General features: G+C 43.7%; 1 protein-coding gene across 4 annotated transcripts in view; it reads right to left on the bottom strand.

Annotated features, from left to right (window-relative positions):
* The window catches only part of WDR11 (WD repeat domain 11), an 81,045-nt gene that overhangs the window by 13,100 nt on the left and 49,149 nt on the right, over positions 1-18,796 (bottom strand). For 2 of the 4 annotated variants that reach the window (XM_073685382.1, XM_073685381.1), the window contains exons 17-23: positions 17,456-17,562; positions 14,676-14,790; positions 4,969-5,140; positions 3,330-3,438; positions 2,669-2,731; positions 2,361-2,426; positions 1,227-1,374 (exon numbers count right to left, since the gene is read on the bottom strand). In XM_073685382.1, coding sequence (XP_073541483.1) covers positions 1,227-1,374; positions 2,361-2,426; positions 2,669-2,731; positions 3,330-3,438; positions 4,969-5,140; positions 14,676-14,790; positions 17,456-17,562 — 780 coding nt within the window. Of the gene's footprint in view, positions 1-1,226; positions 1,375-2,360; positions 2,427-2,668; positions 2,732-3,329; positions 3,439-4,968; positions 5,144-14,675; positions 14,791-17,455; positions 17,563-18,796 lie in introns of all 4 variants that reach the window. The other 2 variants (XM_073685380.1, XM_073685379.1) reach the window with 1 other exon arrangement.

The following is an 18,796-nucleotide window of genomic DNA, read 5'->3' on the forward strand; positions in this document are numbered from 1 at the left end:
AAGAAAAGAAAACAAAAAAAATCTGTGATACTTTCATTTATCTGATAAATAAAGGCTTTGCCCAATCAGTGGTGCAGCCTGAGGTTTTAAGGGGATAGCCAACCAGTACCCCACTGCCGCAGTGTCCACCCCAGTGGTCGCAGACTTCTGTTCTGCAATGTAAAGCATATGTCGGGGTGTTCATACTTCCAGACACAGGCGGGTATTATGACATCATGGTGCGGTCCAGGTGGCTACGCAGAGCTCACAGTTCCCAGGCCAAGATCATGGCCTGACATTAGTTCAGAGATAGAAAAGCACTAAAGGAATAATTATGGCCATGACATGGTGCAAATAGAGGGGCTCCTGGTCACTACCTCATGCTATAGAGGGACTTCTAGGTACTATATATTGCAATGGGTGTAGTAGACAGGGGCCACTATAATACTGCCGTCCCTTTGCTTATCCTCCTCTGCCAGGAATATTCATTTTTATATTTAAATGAAGTCTGTCAGCACAAAGTGTCTGCGTAAACCAAGCACAGTCACTGTGCACAATAGCATGGCAAAACAATTCAGCTTACCTTCCCACCTACTTGTTTTGCATCAATCGTCTCCTCCCTCTTCCTTGATTGACAGCTCTGGCTTTACAGGAAGCAGGAAAGGGTGGAGATGCATGGAAAACAAGTAGGTGGGAATTGCACTGAACTTCGTGCTGATGGACTCTCTTTAAAGGGAACCGTTCACCAGAAAAAAAAAAAAACTATTAACCTGCAGATATGGGGTTAATCGCATTGTTAACCTGCCTGGCGCCTACACTTACCCCAATGCTGAGGATAGAAAATTAACTTTGTTCCGCCCAGCAGCATTCAGGTTTCAGTAACTGATTGACACTAGCTCTGCATTGGGACTGGCTGTCAGTCAGGGCCGGGGGAGCGGTTACAGCTGTTGCTCTGTATACTCAAGAGCGGTGACTGAACCCCGAACCCTCCGGGGGGGGGGGGGGGATAAAGTTAAATTTTCTCCCCACAGCGTTCGGCTATGTGCAGAGACAGGGCAGGTTAACAACACTATTAACCTGCAGAGCAATAGTGGTTTTTTTTGGTGACAGGTTCCCTTTAAGTGTAGTTTTGGAAGTGGTATCTGTGTATTTTTATAAACATAACACAAACACACACACTACTATTTTTTTGTTTTGTTTTACCCATTACCTATATACTATATTTTTTATCCTGCAAGCTGTTTTACCTGGAAGTAAGAATTTTCACACAGGAGGTCATAACAGATATCTAAAGCATTTGCTGAAATGCCGACATGAGGGGCGTCACTTAGAAAAACTTGAAGGTAATGAGATGCCACCGTCCAAAACTGCAGCTCCGACTCATCACCATATAACCTGCAAAAGGGAATTATATTAAAAAGCAAGCGTCACATGCACTAATTCTGAAAAATGTTTCTTTTTACTATGCATGGCAAATATTTAAATAAAGCCAATTATACTTTAGTCTAAATCACTGGTCTCCAATCTGTGCTGAAACTACAACTAAAAGTAGATATTACAATACCCCCTGTGGTCGGCATGCCACAGTCTGACTGCTCTAACTGTAAAGGGTTCTTTATAGTTACAGCAGTCAGCATGTGGAATGCCCAAACACAAGAGGTAGTAATTGCAGACACCACAACAGCTTTTAAAAAAGGGTTGGATGATTTCCTCAGTACATAACATTGTGGATTATAGATAACTTAGTGACAAAATGTATAATTGGGGGAGGAAGGTTGAACTTGATGGACCTAGGTCTTTATTCAACCTCAGGGCTGTGGAGTCGGTAAGCCAAACCTCCGACTCCGACTCCTCAGTTTCCACGACTCCGACTCCCTCATACATGACTCATGTTTAAGTGATAAATTTACAGTAGCACAGATTCATCTCAGCTAAAAGTCTAGACCCTTAGATCAGGAATAGGACATTTCATAACTTTCCCAAATTCTTATATATATATATATTTTATACCGACTCCAACTACGACTCCTTCAAAATGGGCTCCGACTCCACAGCCCTGTTCAACCTATGTAACTATATGAATTGAAGATGCCGGTTTATGGAGAAGATTTTTGAGAAATACCTGGCGGCAATAAGAATGACACATCTCATAGCTATGTGATAATAATTGGACAAAATTACTACTTTGACCCCAGTTTAAAGCAGAGACCTTTTCTCCTTGAAAACACTACAGCTTGTTCTGTGACCCTCCTTATAGCTAAACAATAAGAACCTATCTGATGGGATTGTTCTGGCAATCCTAATATGATACGAAGCTGCAATGAAGTGGCCTGAGTGGCACTAGACCCCTGGGCAGCTAAGCATGGAAGGCTTTACTATACCTGGCAACCAGTAGGCACGTCTGCAGGAGGGTGAACTCCACGTCCAGAATAAGATCCTTCAGATCACTGTGGGGAGAAGTAGAAAAGTTACTAGCCTTAGTCACTGGCCTTAATGGTGATGTTTGTATGTATGGAATGGGACGGCTTAGACAAGTGATTGCCTGCAGCGGTCAAGTAAATGATGGTTGGAATGTTGGTGTATGTGAATCATAAATGCATTACACTTTCCAGTGCGTGCTCCTATACTGCACATTACGGCCTTGTCCTCTAGTTTGTCTCTCTATTAGCACAGTCTTGTCGATACTCACTTGGGCAATGCGTTGATTTGCTGCTGGATCAGATTCTTGATGTCATCGTGCTCTGGGTAATCACTTTAATGAAAGAACATAAAAAGATTTTTACTTTTAGGAACTATAAATCTGTGGCACAAACTCAGGAAGCTGACGGATAATGTAAGGATCTATTATATAACCATCCTCTGAGATTAGAAACAGCGACACCCAGGGCCCACAGCCTTTGTCTGGTATTACAGTTTATCCATGTGAAGCTTTAGTGTCAGACACGGCTGATGGGACCAGAGTGTCTCTGCTTCTAGGAAATAAGTCAACTTGCAAATGACATTATTATCCCTTTTCATGGAGTGGACTATAATACTGTGGCGTAAGCAGTGTCTGGAGGTGACTTATGACACACACTTTTCTCCTTAGTTCAGTGACAACTCAGGGGCTGCTGTAATCGATAGGAGGTTGGGTTTTAATAAATGTTCAATTGCCAGAGCGGAATACAACTATTCAGCCCATGACAAGCTATGAATCGTGGTCCTAAAAGGAGAAGACAAGGGTGTAGCAGGAGGATTGTGGGAATGATCTGCCTACATGTCTTATAGTACAAGATCTAGAAGTGACATGATCAAACCCATGTAGGAAACATTCTCTTTCTAATGTATTAATGGAAGACTAAACAACTTACACGCTGGAGATGTCTAAGGAGTATTTCTCCCCCCAGGGCTGGTGCAGCAGGAAAGCTTTAAGCACCAGGGATGCTCTTGGGTGAAGCAAGTATGGACACCACACGGGATCTGTAAGGATACAAAACTATCACTGTACAACCATTTGGGGTCTCAGGTGATTTCCTTTGCCATCTGAAACCGGACTGCAGTTCTCACACCTGAGCCTTCCATTAATAAACATGCACAGCTCCGCAGGAGCGGCTGCTGGACAACGTGATGCTGCTCACCCTCTGCGGGGTAAACAATAACAATTCGATTGTCATCCGAACCAGATGAATACAAAGATTAATGTCTATAGGCAGCTAGTATCGCCTCCTGTACCAAACCCCACCTTTCAGCTATTTCAAGTAATTGGAGATGAGGTGCAATACAGATGAAAGTGGACGACACAACTCACGGACAGAAGGGATTCTTGGAAGAAAAAAAAAATCTGGATGTTTACTGGTAAGTATTCTGAAGCGGTGAAGAGATGAGAAAAACAAACACTTTTTACCCAATAAAACTGGCTTTAAAAAGTCACTAAGTTGCGGTAAATATATAGCAGCCTTTGCCATCCTTATAAACGTTAGTGGATATGGTTTATGTACATATAGAAATATACTCCAGTCTGTAACCGGAGTACATTTTCTGACACAGCCGAAAGACGCAGCACATTAAGAGATGAGCGCAGCTTAATTAAAGTGAACCTGACAGTGGATTTATCTGCCCGATCCACAGGACGAATGTATCAGGCACTGGATGTATGATCTCTGATATGTTTGAAATGCTGCGGCGCTTCAGAGAAAAACATACTTTAATAGCCGCCGAGGATGGAGCTGTGCTCTAGACTAGTTGGACAGGCGGGTCGCTTGTGGCTTCTCCCCACCTGCTGCCCTGGGTTGACAGGTCTCATTTGGGCAGCAGGTGGGGAGAAGCTGCTGGGGACCTGCCTGTCCGACTAGTCTCCTGTGTGGCTCGGTGCCCGGCGGCTATTATAGTATGGTTTTCTCTGAAAATCTACAGAATTTCAGAGTCAAATATACCTGTCTGAGATCATACAGCCAGTGCTTGATACATGCCGCCTGTGGATAGAGCAGACGAATAAGCTGTCAGGTTCACTTTAATGAATTTTGTACATCTTACTCTCAGTCTCTGGTTCCAGCATTTTCTGATCCAAGACTGCACGAAAAAAAGGAATAAATTTGCTCCATAACTTCTTCTAAAAGCCGCACAATTCTTATAGACGGGCTGTCTCTGGTTCTGGAGTTCAGCCTCAATGAAGACCATTGACAAGAGTGGCACGGTCACTATTTTAATTATATGCAACTCCATTAGCCGTTCATCAACCACTATAAGGCTGAGTTACAAGCACCCTGTAACTACACTCTGTGGAACTAACTTCTGCACCAAAACCCAACAAAAAATGCAACCAAATCTTGGGAACAAAGAATCGACTTCACAAATGCGGCTGTAGGCAGCGTTTAGACAATGCAGACACAACTTAATTTGCTTGCTGCTGATTTGAAAATTTCTCCAATCCATGGGTAAAAAATCCTCTATATTTTAAAAAAAGTGAGGCGACTGATTTCTCATATTATTGCTGGTCACATAGTAATTTACCTAGCAGCTCTTGTTCATCCATTCTGAAGCAAGCGGGCTTCATGGACATCTCCAGGACTCTGATGCATCCATCATCACAAGCCAAGATGACTTTGTCGGACGAGCACCAGTCCACATCCAGCACACGGTAATTCATATTTCTTCCGGTACGTATGGAACTCACCATCTGAAGCTGCTTAAGGAAAGTATAAGATAACATTACCTACACATTCATCGCTATGTCTTACACTAATAACGCACCAGGAATTGTAAAAACAGTTATAATTCACCGGTACAAGTTTTATCCACAATGTCAGCCACTATAAATCCAAGAGCGGTTGTCCATTATCTCTCCTTGTGAACTGCCCAAAACCTGATATGATCAATCATAACTTTTTTCATTTAAATGCATCTATTTTTAGCTAAAAAATAATTTTGTAATTGGGTTTCATTCAAAATTTGGCAGAATTTTCCACCTTTGGCTTCTGCGTTTATTACTAGGTTAACTCAGAATCCATAAAGGACTCAAACTCGTTCTGAGGATCCAACAGGATCTCTTCTCGGCTGATTTATAAGCACAAACCACATCAGAATTAAATGTGACTCTAAAAGTTAAACAGTGAAAAATTTTTAATGAAACCAAAAATTGCAAAAATGATTTTTTTTAGCCCCAAAATCATGCATTTAAGTTAAAAAAAAAAAAAGAAAGAAAAAAAAAGAAAACAATTGGCCCCAGATGTGAGCAACCCCTATATAACCATTGACAGGTGAACTGCATAACATTTATTATCTCTCTACAATGGTACCCGTCAAGGTGAAGGATGTACACTGCTCAAAAAAATAAAGGGAACACTTAAACAACAGAATATAACTCCAAGTAAATAAAACTTCTGTGAAATCAAACTGTCCACTTAGGAAGCAACACTGATTGACAATCAGTTTCACATTCTGTTGCGCAAATGGAATAGACAATAGACGGAAATTATTGGCAATTATCAAGACACCCTCAATAAAGGAGTGGTTCTGCAGGTGGGGACCACAGACCACATCTCAGTACCAATGCTTTCTGGCTGATGTTATGGTCACTTTTGAATGTTGGTTGTGCTTTCACACTCGTGGTAGCATGAGAAGGACTCTACAACCCACAGAAGTTGCTCAGGTAGTGCAGCTCATCCAGGATGGCACATCAATGCGAGCTGTGGCAAGAAGGTTTGCTGTGTCTGTCAGTGTAGTGTCCAGAGGCTGGAGGCGCTACCAGGAGACAGGCCAGTACACCAGAAGACGTGGAGGGGGCCGTAGGAGGGCAACAACCCAGTAGTAGGACCGCTACCTCTGCCTTTGTACAAGGAGGAACAGGAGGAGCACTGCCAGAGCCCTGCAAAATGACCTCCAGCGGGCCACAAATGTGCATGTGTCTACACAAACGGTTACAAACCGACTCCATGAGGGTGGTATGAGGGCCCGACGTCCACAGATGGGGGTTGTGCTCACAGCCCAACACCATGCAGGACGCTTGGGATTTGCCATAAAACAGCAGGATTGGCAAAGTCGCCACTGGCGCCCTGTGCTCTTCACAGATGAAAGCAGGTTCACACTGAGCACATGTGACAGACGTGACAGAGTCTGGAGACGCCGTGGAGAGCGATCTGCTGCCTGCAACATCCTTCAGTATGACCGGTTTGGCAGTGGGTCAGTAACGGTGTGGAGTGGCATTTCTTTGGAGGGCCGCACAGCCCTCCATTTGCTCGCCAGAGGTAGCCTGACTGCCATTAGGTACCGAGATGAGATCCTCAGACCGTTTGTGAGACCATATGCTGGTGCGGTTGGCCCTGGGTTCCTCCTAATGCAGGACAATGCCAGACCTCATGTGGCTGGAGTGTGTCAGCAGTTCCTGCAAGATGAAGGGGGAGGAATCCTGAGGAGATAATTTGCATATTCCCACTGCATTTTGGGGTAAGTGAAGAGTCTCCGCGAGCTCAAAGAACACTGGATTTTGGCTGTTGGAGCTGAAAAGAGGACATCGGTAAACCGCGCATTTTGAAGCTTTTTTTTTTAAGCTTTTTTCACTGTTTTCAGAACATTAACAATAAGAACATGGAAGAGTCCAGGAGCCATTTGGTGAGCTGCATATCCTGCTACATGTTCACAGACTTGCCAGTGGAAAAGCCAGACTTCACATGCCAGAAATGCAAGCTTGTGTCCCTGTTGGAGGAAAAGTTGCGAAATCTAGAAGAGAGGTTAACTACCTTGAAAATCATTAAGGAAGGTGAAGAGTTCTTAGACAGAGCAGAATTATCTCTTCATGATTCAGAAAGAGAAGAAATTCGAACTGCACCTGACGAAACAGAGGAATGGAAGCATGTGACCCACAGAAGCAGGAGGATCGAGAGGCAGTCAGCACCCATACTGCTCAGGAACCAGTACCAGGCTCTCACACAGGAGAACCATGAAGAAATACAGCAAGATAAGACTTTGCCAGCAATGAATAACCTTGTAAGCCCTCAGAATCCTCCTGGATGGAGAAAGAAGAATGTTGTGAAGAAAAAACGGAGAGTGGTGGTCATGGGGGATTCCCTGTTAAGAGGAACAGAGGCCGCTATCTGCAGACCAGACATAACCTCAAGAGAAATGTGCTGTCTTCCAGGAGCAAAAATTAAAGATGTGTCTGACAGGATATCAAGACTCTTCAGACCTACAGATCACTACCCATTCCTGCTAATACATGTGGGGACAAATGACACCGCAAGAAAGGACCTGGAAACCATCTGCAGTGACTTTGAAGACTTAGGCAAGAAAGTGAAAGAATTGGGAGCGCAGGTGGTCTTCTCATCCATCCTCCCAGTGGATGGCCATGGAACAATGAGGTGGAATAAGATTCTACAGGTGAACAACTGGCTACGTCGATGGTGCCGTCAACAAGGATTTGGATTTCTGGATCACGGAATGAATTACCTATACGATGGACTACTTGCTAGAGATGGGGTGCACCTTACGAAGACTGGAAAACATGTATTTGGAAATCGCCTTGCTACACTCATCAGGAGAGCTTTAAACTAGAACAATGTGGGAAGGGAAGCAAAAGGCCAGAAAGCCATACAGCTGACAAATACTATTGAGATCTCTGCTACTGGAAGTGGAAAAGAAGAACAAAGACAAAAAAATCTAAATAATAAAAATATGGGAGGAAGAGAAACCAATCACAAACTAAAATGTTTTTATACAAATGCACAAAGCATGGGCAACAAACAAGGAGAATTGGAACTACTAATGCAGGAAAAGGAATATGATGTCATTGGAATCACTGAAACTTGGTGGGACGATACACATGATTGGAATAAAAGGCTAAAAGGATACAACTTATTTGCAAGAAACAGACTTGATAAACGAGGAGGAGGTGTTGCATTGTATGTTAGAAAAGCGTATATCTGCACAGAGATTGAAGCTTCAGAGACTGGGAGTTCTGTGGAAACTGTTTGGGTAAGAATACAAGGAGAGAACAACGGAAAGGACACCATTGTAGGCATTTACTACAGGCCACCTGGGCAAGCTGAAGATATGGATGAACTCTTTATGTATCAAATGACCAAGTTCTCCAAAAAATATGACGTAGTGGTCATGGGAGATTTCAACTATCCAGACATTTGTTGGGAATCTCTCTCAAGTAAAACTAACAGGTCAAGCAAATTCTTATCCTCTCTTGCTGACAACTTTATCTTCCAAAAGGTATGGGGAGAAAACAAGGGGATCTGCTACTTTGGATCTAATCCTTATAAACAGGGAGGAAATGGTTGAGGAGGTAAAGGTGGCTGGGACCCTAGGAGGCAGCGATCATGCTATTATAGAATTTTGGATAACTAGAGGAGGAAGACATGTGAAGACTCAAACTTCAAGGTTAGATTTTAGAAAGGCAGATTTTAAGAGACTCAGAAAGAGAATAGGAGGGATCCAATGGCTGGATGTCCTTAAGGACAAAAATGTCCAGGAAGGATGGGAAATTTTTAAAAATGAGATTCTCAAAGCACAATCGTTAACAATCCCGAAAAGTAGGAAGAATGGGAAGCATTTAAGGAAACCAGGATGGATGAACACAGAACTTAAACACATGCTAAAAAGAAAGAAAGAAATGTTTATTAAATGGAAAGAGGGAGGCATATCTAAAGAAGATTATAATGCAGTCTGCAGATCCTGCAGGGCACGTATCAGGTTAGCTAAAGCTGACAATGAATTAAGGCTTGCAAGAGATGTCAAAAGCAATAAAAAAGGATTTTGGGGGTATGTCAAAAGTAAAAGAAAAGTCAAAGATGCTATAGGATTTTTACAGGATGAAAATGGAGAAATGGTAAGAGAGGATGTTGAGAAGGCCGAACTTTTTAATTCCTATTTTGCATCTGTTTTCTCTCAGAAAGAAAATGTAACATCAACTGATGTTCACTGTCCTTTTAAAGGAATAGAGGAATCCAAGTTATCAGTAAACAGAAAGATTGTGAGGGAATATTTAGCTAACATAAATGAGTTCAAGTCTCCAGGTCCAGATGAATTACACCCCAGAGTACTGAAGGAGATTGTAGAAGAAATTTTAGAACCACTCTCCATAATCTTTGAAAATTCTTGGAGAACAGGAGAAGTCCCAGAAGACTGGAGAAGAGCAAATGTTGTTCCTATCTTCAAAAAGGGGAAGAAGGTGGACCCAGGGAACTATAGGCCGGTGAGTCTGACTTCTATACCAGGAAAGATCTTTGAACAAATTATTAAACAACATGTATGTAAGTACATGGATAAGAATGAAGTGATTAACCAGAGTCAGCATGGGTTTGTAACTAACAAGTCATGTCAGACTAACTTAATTTCCTTCTATGACAGAATCACTGACTGGGTGGATCAGGGAAATGCTGTAGATATAGTATATCTTGACTTCAGCAAAGCATTTGACAAAGTATCTCACATCATCCTTATTGAAAAAATGACCAAGTATGCAATGGACCAGGCAACTGTTAGGTGGATTCATAACTGGCTTAGTGATCGGACTCAAAGGGTGGTTGTAAATGGCTTCACATCCAGCTGGATGAATGTCTCAAGTGGGGTACCACAGGGCTCCGTCCTGGGACCTGTATTGTTCAACATCTTTATCAATGATTTAGATGAAGGAATTGAGGGTAAACTGATTAAATTTGCTGATGACACAAAGCTAGGAGGGATAGCTAATACTAGAGAAGAGAGAGAGAGGATTCAAAAAGACCTAAATAAACTGGAGCAGTGGGCAGCAACCAACAGAATGGTTTTTAACAGGGAAAAATGCAAAGTACTACATCTGGGCAATAAAAATGAAAAAAGCATATACAGAATGGGAGGAATAGAGCTAAGCAACAGTACATGTGAAAAAGACTTAGGTATTCTAATAGATCATAGACTGAACATGAGTCAACAGTGTGATGCAGCAGCAAAAAAGGCAAATACAATTCTGGGATGTATTAACAGAAGCATACAGTCTAGATCACGTGAAGTCATTATCGCACTTTACTCCTCTTTGGTCAGACCTCATCTGGAATACTGTGTACAGTTTTGGGCACCACATTTTAAAAAAGACATAGACAAACTGGAGCAAGTTCAGAGAAGAGCGACCAGAATGGTGACTGGTCTGCAAACCATGTCCTATGAGGAACGGTTGCAGGATTTGGGAATGTTTAGCTTGCAAAAAAGAAGACTGAGAGGAGACTTAATAGCTGTCTACAAATATGTCAAGGGCTGTCACATTGTAGAAGGATCATCTTTATTCTCATTTGCACAAGGAAAGACTAGAAGCAATGGGATGAAACTAAATGGGAGGAGACACAGATTAGATATTAGAAAAAACTTTTTGACAGTTAGGGTGATTAATGAGTGGAACAGGCTGCCACGAGAGGTGGTGAGTTCCCCTTCAATGGACGTCTTCAAACAGAGGCTGGACAGACATCTGTCTGAGATGATCTAGTGAATCCTGCTTTGAGCAGGGGGTTGGACCAGATGACCCAGGAGGTCCCTTCCAACTCTACCATTCTATGATTCTATGAAGGCATTGAAGCTATGGACTGGCCCGCCCGTTCCCCAGACCTGAATCCGATTGAGCCCATCTGGGACATCATGTCTCGCTCCATCCACCAACGTCACGTTGCACCACAGACTGTCCAGGAGTTGGCGGATGCTTTAGTCCAGGTCTGGGAGGAGATCCCACAGGAGACCATCCGCAACCTCATCAGGAGCATGCCCAGGCGTTGTAGGGGGTCATACAGGCACGTGGAGGTCACACACAATACTGAGCCTCATTTTGGACATTACATCAAAGTTGGATCAGCCTGTAGTGTGTTTTTCCACTTTAATTTTGGGGGTGACTCCAAATCCAGGCCTCCATTGGTTAATAAATTTGATTTCCATTGATGATTTTTGTGTGATTTTGTTGTCAGCACATTCAACTTTGTACAGAACAAAGTATTCAATGAGAATATTTCATTCATTCAGATCTAGGATGTGTTATTTGAGTGTTCCCTTTATTTTTTTGAGCAGTGTAGTTTAAAGCAAATGATCATTCAGTTCTTAGAGGTAATGTGATAAAGCAGAAAAATAATGGCCAGGGACAAATTGTAAAGTGAAGATGACTGGGTCAGATCATCTCCAAAATGGCAGGAATTCTGGGGAGGTTCCCAGTATGCACTGGTTAGTACCCATCAAACCTGACCCACAGAAGGACAGGAGACAAGAGTCATGTAAGCGCAAGGCTCTATGATGTATGCGGGGAATGAAGGCTAGCTGATCTGATCCTACCAATGAGCTACTGGAGCAAAAGCTGATAGAGAGGTGGTAACACACAGTGCACTGCAGCCTGATGCTTATGTGGCCGCATAACTGTGTAGTAAATAATATTAGAGGGCTGGATTTATTATTTCCGCTGATAGGAAAGAGCAGAGTTGTTTTTGGACACAAAACAGATTTGTTTTTCGAATTTCGTAAAACCGCTGACAAGGAGTTAAAATGTCACTAATTTATATTGTGTCATAAAATGTTGCAAATGCATACTGCAAATTTGTAACTGATCCTCCTGCATATGTTCCTCAGGGGCAGGGCCGGCTCCAGGCTTTCATGGGCCCCGGGCGAAAGAGTCTCAGTGGCCCATTTAATACATACCATGATTCATGATGCACTGATACGGCAGAGAAAGATAGGTATACAACACAGGGCCCAGCCTGCCACCTCATCCTTCACATATGCACACACACACACAGTGCACGCACACAGCACGCAGACATGCACACGCACACACAGCACGCACACACACAGAGTACACAGACATGCACACACAGCACGCAGACATGCACACACACACACACACAGAGTATACAGACATGCACACACACAGCACAGAGTACACAGACATGCACGCACACAGCACGCAGACATGCACGCACACACAGCACGCAGACATGCACACAGAGTACACGCACGCACACAGCACGCAGACATGCACACGCACACACAGAGTACACAGACATGCACACACAGCACGCAGACATGCACGCACACACACAGAGTACACAGACATGCACGCACACAGCACGCAGACATGCACGCACACAGCACGCAGACATGCACGCACACAGTACGCAGACATGTACACGCACACAGTACGCAGACATGCACGCACACACAGACATGCACACGCACACACAGCACGCAGACATGCACACGCACACACAGCACGCAGACATGCAAGCAGACATGCACAGCACGCAGACATGCGCACGCACAGCGCGCAGACATGCACGCGCACGCACAGCGCGCAGACATGCACGCGCACACACAGCACACAGACATGCACGCGCACAGTACGCAGACACGCGCACAGGCACAGTACGCAGACACGCGCACACGCAGACACGCGCACATGCACAGTACACAGACATGCGCACAGTACACAGACACGCGCACAGTAAGCAGACACACGCACAGTACGCAGACACACGCACAGTACGCAGACACACGCACAGTACGCAGACACACGCACAGTACGCAGACACGCACAGTACGCAGACACGCACACAGTACGCAGACACGCACACAGTACGCAGACACGCACACGCACAGTACGCAGACATGCACACGGTACGCAGACATACACACACGTTACACAGATATGCACAGATACAATATGCAGAAACTCACATACACAAATATGTACACATACAGGCATACATACATATTTGAAAACAAATTCATAAAAACACATATAAAACAGACAAATATATATACAGTCATACACACTGACATACACACACTAGAAATATTTTTAATATGGGGATTGGGGAAGCTGGCAACAGTCTTGTCTCCAGTCCAGCTCCTCTAGCATGTGGCTGTGCAGGGCTACTGGTGCATGTTTAATGGCCGTCACTTTTAGACATGGCCTTGGACCATTAGGGGGCCCCACTCGCCCCCAACAGCTGTGCAGGGCCGCTGGAGCTCTTTAATGGGCGTCACTTTACCAGACATGACCGCGAGCAGTGCGCCATGTCTGCTAGTAATAATGTGGCCAGAGCAACACACAAGCAAAACTAAAAGATGCAGTGTCGACCCGGCCATGTCATTACTAGCAGACATAGTCGCACAATGCACTGCGCGTGACCATTTCTGGTAAAGTGACGCCCATCAAACTGCGCCATGCACAGCTGCTGGGGGAGCAGCCCAGGCCCAGATGGCGAGTGGACCCCCTAATGGTCAAGGCCCCCGGCACTTGCCCGGGTGCTGACGACGGCCCTGCTCAGGGTCATTGTTCCTCAGGGGCATGGTTAGACAGCCTATGCCAGAGTGCACCAGTGAAAAGCTCTGTACAGATGTTCTACAGGCCAGCCTTGGCTTCAATTTAATATGGGGTCTGCACAATATTTTTCGTTATGCATACCAATTGTGCCACAGCGTAAGAAGTGGAGACCGAAATGTCACTTTATACAAGTATGCCTTTGAAGCCCAACTGAAAGTTAATTAATGCTTCCACACTATTAATCATATTTTTTAGTAAGTGGTCTGCTGGAACTAAGCGCTAGATAAAAGGGTTCCCATGTCACATTATAGAGCATCCATGTAATTATATAGCAATACCACAGTAGTTCAAGACTGTAATCAATGCCAATAGAAACTGACAATTACCTTGAACGTTTTTTCAATGTAAAAAGCAAAGAGGTTTATATGTAAGAAACAACAGACACTGCAGGAGATCACAGCCAAAATTGTCGGAAAAAACACTGTTCTTCAGCTTGGACAAAACTGTGAAGCCTACAGCTGATCAGTGGTTGCAGATTGGCTGCAGCGGTTATGTGTCATGAAACCTGTGGGGGACACAGAGCTGAAAGCAAAGCAGCTATGCCAGTCTTGGGGATGGGAGGGGGTGGATATAGGTTTTTTTTTTTCACTTTATCCAGAACCCGGGAGCCATTCATAAGGAGTTATACAGCAATAGACAACCCCTTTAATTTCTCAATACAAAATAATTTTATTGCTGGAATAAATTACTATTTTAGTATTATATTACTCCCATTCAAATACATAACAAGCCATCTATTACTTGGTGCAGATGCCAACGGCTAGGCATCCACATGCACAATGCGAGAGATCCCAAAGTGGCTACAGGGCTACTGGCTGGGGAAACCAGCTCTACATAACACACAGTATGTAAATCATTACCTGGGAGAGACTATTAAGACACTTACCTCCTTTGTATCCCAAACTTCTGCCCCATCATTATACAGCACCATCATCTTCTGGTTGCCTTTCCCTGGAGCAAAACGGATTTTCCATACACCGTTCCTGCGGGTTGGCATTCCTCTGAGACAAAAAGTCATATAGAAAAGATAACATTAGCAATTTTTAACAATTAAATTTCAGAGGTTCACAACTCGGGACAGTCACAGGATCACTGATGTATATACAAAAGGTCAGTATTTCCATTAACCCGTAGACATCAGTAGGGAAAAATCGCTAAAACGGCTGATGGATTTTACTCATAAGCTCATTTCAGTATTTCACCGTAATGGACTCCTAATACATCTAAGCTTCCACCATGGGAAGGATCATCTCTGAGGAGTCTGCGATTGTGCGCGCAGCACTCTGCTATTACAAGGGCAATTTACTCTCAGTCTAGTTAGGCAGATTATGTTACTTAACAATCATGTATGCTTATGTTGCAATATTGTTAGTTTTTCCATAAAATCAAACAAAACACTGTGCCCCCGCCAGGAGCTTCATAGTCGAGCAACTGCATGCAGCCTTACTGTCAAGAGTTTACCGCGACAGAGAGGTGGCAGAAGACCGCGGCATCTGATTTTTTACGTACTACTACATGGATTAGAAGCAGTAGAAGCACTTCACCATCATATTACACAGTGCAGGTTTCTGTTAGCAGTGCAAGGGTTAAACTGTTAAGTTGAGAGCTTCTGGAGCTTTCCAGCTTTGATAGTCTCAGCTGTTCAGTGTTGGACATTCCCCCTACTATTTATACTCGCCTCTGGCAATCAGGGATTGCCAGTGTTAGGCCACAGCCCCAGTATCAGTATTCGGTCAGTATTTTTTCTCAGGAGTGGAAGCCAAAACCAGGAGTGGGTGATAAATGCAGAATTGGTAACTTGTTTCTATTATACCTTTTCTCTGATTGTTCCTCACCTGGTTTTGGCTCCCACTCCTGAGAAAAAATACTGGCCAAACACGGATAGTGGGGCCGTGGCCTTAGTTTCATGCTGACTGGTTCTGGAGTTGGAGGTGTTGGGGGATTGAGGAGGAGTTTGTTAAAGGACCCCTGCACCAGACAGTTGCAGCAGATATTACTCCTTGTAAGAAAACCCTAAGGTTATGTGTGCTCAATCAGGAATTGCTTGCAGAAATTTCTGCAGCGTTTCTGCATCTTTTGGCAGCAAAAACGCTGCGGAAAATTGGCAGCATTTTTTATGCGTTTTTTTGTGCGTTTTTGCCATGCGTTTTTTTCCAATGCATTGTATTGGAAAACACAAGCCAAAAGGCACAAGGAATGGACATGCTGCTGCTTTTTCTGAACATGAAATTCAGTCAGGAAAAATCCTGATCATGTGCACAGATCTTGCAAAATGTCATAGGAAATCATGGGAAAAGGTTTGCAATGCATTTTTGGCCCATTTCTGAGTGGAACAAACGCACTGTGTGCACATAACCTTAAAGGGAATCTGTCACCCCCTGGGAGATATCAGACCTCTACTATGGGCATACAGGGTATAGAAAAGTAAATCTATACATACCTGTATGGCCCATAGTAGAGGTCTGATTGCAGAGAAATCTGTTTTTATAAACTCCGTTTTTCACAGGCTTGGCATCCTCTGGATGCCAAGCAATCCCCGCTTATGTGCCTATTATTCCCCCAAATCCCCACCTATATGCTTAATTATCATATCCCCCCCCCCCCCACACACACACGTCACAGCTCCCTCTTGTGCCGGGCGCACTTTGCTTCATCCCGGCCATGTCTCTCCGTGCTCTGAGCCGCAGGATTCTATTGCGCAGGCGCCGGGAAGTGACAATGACTCCCCGGTGCCTGCGCAATAGAAACCTGCGGCGCAGTGCACAGGCAGACAGGGTCGGGATGAAGCAAAGCGCGCGCTATGTGAGCTCTATGTGAGCGGCGCTTTGCACATGCCCGGGAAGTCAGGGAGCACAGTGCACAGGACCCTGTGACGTGCAGGGGAGGGGGGAATATGATAATTAAGCAGATAGGCGTGGATTTAAGGGAATAATACGCACATAGGCAGGGATTTCTTGGCCGAGCCTTTGAAAGTCGGAGTTTATAAAAACAGATTTCTCTGCAATCAGACCTCTGCTATGGGCCATACAGGTAAGTATAGATTTACTTTTCTATCACCTGTATGCCCATAGTAGAGGTCTGATATCTCCAAAGTGGTGACATATTCCCACTTCTGCCTCCAAAACTCTTCGGTTAGCCCATGAGTCCCTCTAGTGGTGGCTGCATGCAACTACAACCTGATCATTTATTTTTATTTTTATGGCTGCTTGAAGGAATCAAGGGATGGATGTGGTGCAGAAAAACAGGCCTCCAACCTTTATAAACAGATGTACTAAATAATTACCACAGAGCTGAACTACTTTTGAAAAAAAAAATAATAATAATTGGAATACTTAAATCCAGGAGATTAGGGGGACAGTGCAGCTCCTTTTTGCCTTGTAAACCCCACCACGTTCAAACTAATCAACTTCAGAGGTAAAAAAATATATATAATAGTAATAATCTATAACTGGTTCTGGAGTCCAAATTACATGCAAAAATATTTTCCATTTTGAATCAGAATTTCCCTCAATATTTAAACAAAAAAAAAGTGAACATTCTAAAAGCCACAGAAACAGACACTATACCAATAGTGTACAGATAGTTTGGTGTGAACAGTGAAGACCACCACTATTCATGAACTGATGTGACCGGCCAGAAATGACTGTTTCTCTCTAACACACTCACCTTGAGACTCGGGCTTTTAGGTCCCAGAAGTTTAAGTTTCCATCCACATCCCCCAGGACCAAGGTGTCTCCCTTCCAGGCAATGCAGGAGATGCTTCCCATACTGCCCTGTCCATGGCAAATGTTATAAAGCAAAAAATGTTACAGCAGTCGACTACAAGGAAAAACAACAACACAACATCACACAAATATAAGCAAGTGATGAAAAGAGGATTTTAATTGAAAAGCACAGAAGGGGTCCTGGGGCTTTCTAATAGCGTTCAGCTTTTTATGAGCTACAAAGAATGCCAGGCAAATGTAAAGTAATTACTTCTGAGCTATGGTGGCATCACCTGGTGGGCATTTAGACACAAGTATGTACTGGCATATGCTTTACAGGGTCATTCTCCCCATCTATAGGAGATGGGATAACTTGATGACTACAGAGGGTCTGACTGCTGCACAGTGATTTCGAGAACAGTTATTTGCATTCCAGGCTCCTCAGACCCATCCTAAATGGAGAGGAGGTGCACATACTCCACTTCTGCTCCATTCATTATCTACGGGACTTCGAAAAAAAGAATAGAACAGTACTCCGCTTTCTCGGACAGTCCCATTGTCATTAAATGCAGTGGAGGCCGAACTTGTGGACCTCAACTCCATTAACGGCAATCTGTCAGTAGGATTAACCCTCCTAAGCAGTCTACATGGGCATGTAGGTCATAGAAGGTTGAATAAAAAAAAAATACTTTGATATCTCAAATCCGATGTCTTATTCCAGAGAAATTCAAGTTTTTTTTCTAATATGTAAATGAGATGTTAAGATGTATGGGCCGGACACAGATGTCTCCAGGGCTTATTTTACATGAAAGGGGGCGTTACCAGTGTGAGACATGTAGATCTAGAGAGCAGACTGTCAGTCATTACATGTCTCACACAGGTAACCCCTCTTTGTAAATACCTGGAGGCAGATTCTCAAGAATAACTGTTCTGGAAGCAAATTCTCAAAAAGATCTGTGTTCCACCCATAGATCTTAACAGCTCATTTATATATTAAGAAAAATGTGGATTTCTCTTGAACAAAATATCAGATCGCAGATATCAAGGTATCATTTTATTCAAGATTCTATGACCTACATGCCCATATAGACGGCATAGGAGGGTTCATCCTACTAACAAACTCCCTTTACAGATGGGAATGAAGATACCTGCCTGTCTCAGGGTTCCAGAGCCCAGATTTCCAACTGCTGGGGGTCCCAGTGGTAGAACCCCAACGGTCTGCAAATCTTTACCTATCCTATGTTTGTTTTTTTGGGGGAGGGGATGGGGGGGGGGGGGGTCGAAGTAATAACATTTTAGCAGT

Source organism: Phyllobates terribilis, unplaced genomic scaffold (assembly GCF_046119375.1).
Source record: "Phyllobates terribilis strain yellow unplaced genomic scaffold, ASM4611937v1 Scaffold_5__5_contigs__length_657084704, whole genome shotgun sequence".
In the NCBI taxonomy this organism is placed as follows: domain Eukaryota; kingdom Metazoa; phylum Chordata; class Amphibia; order Anura; family Dendrobatidae; genus Phyllobates; species Phyllobates terribilis.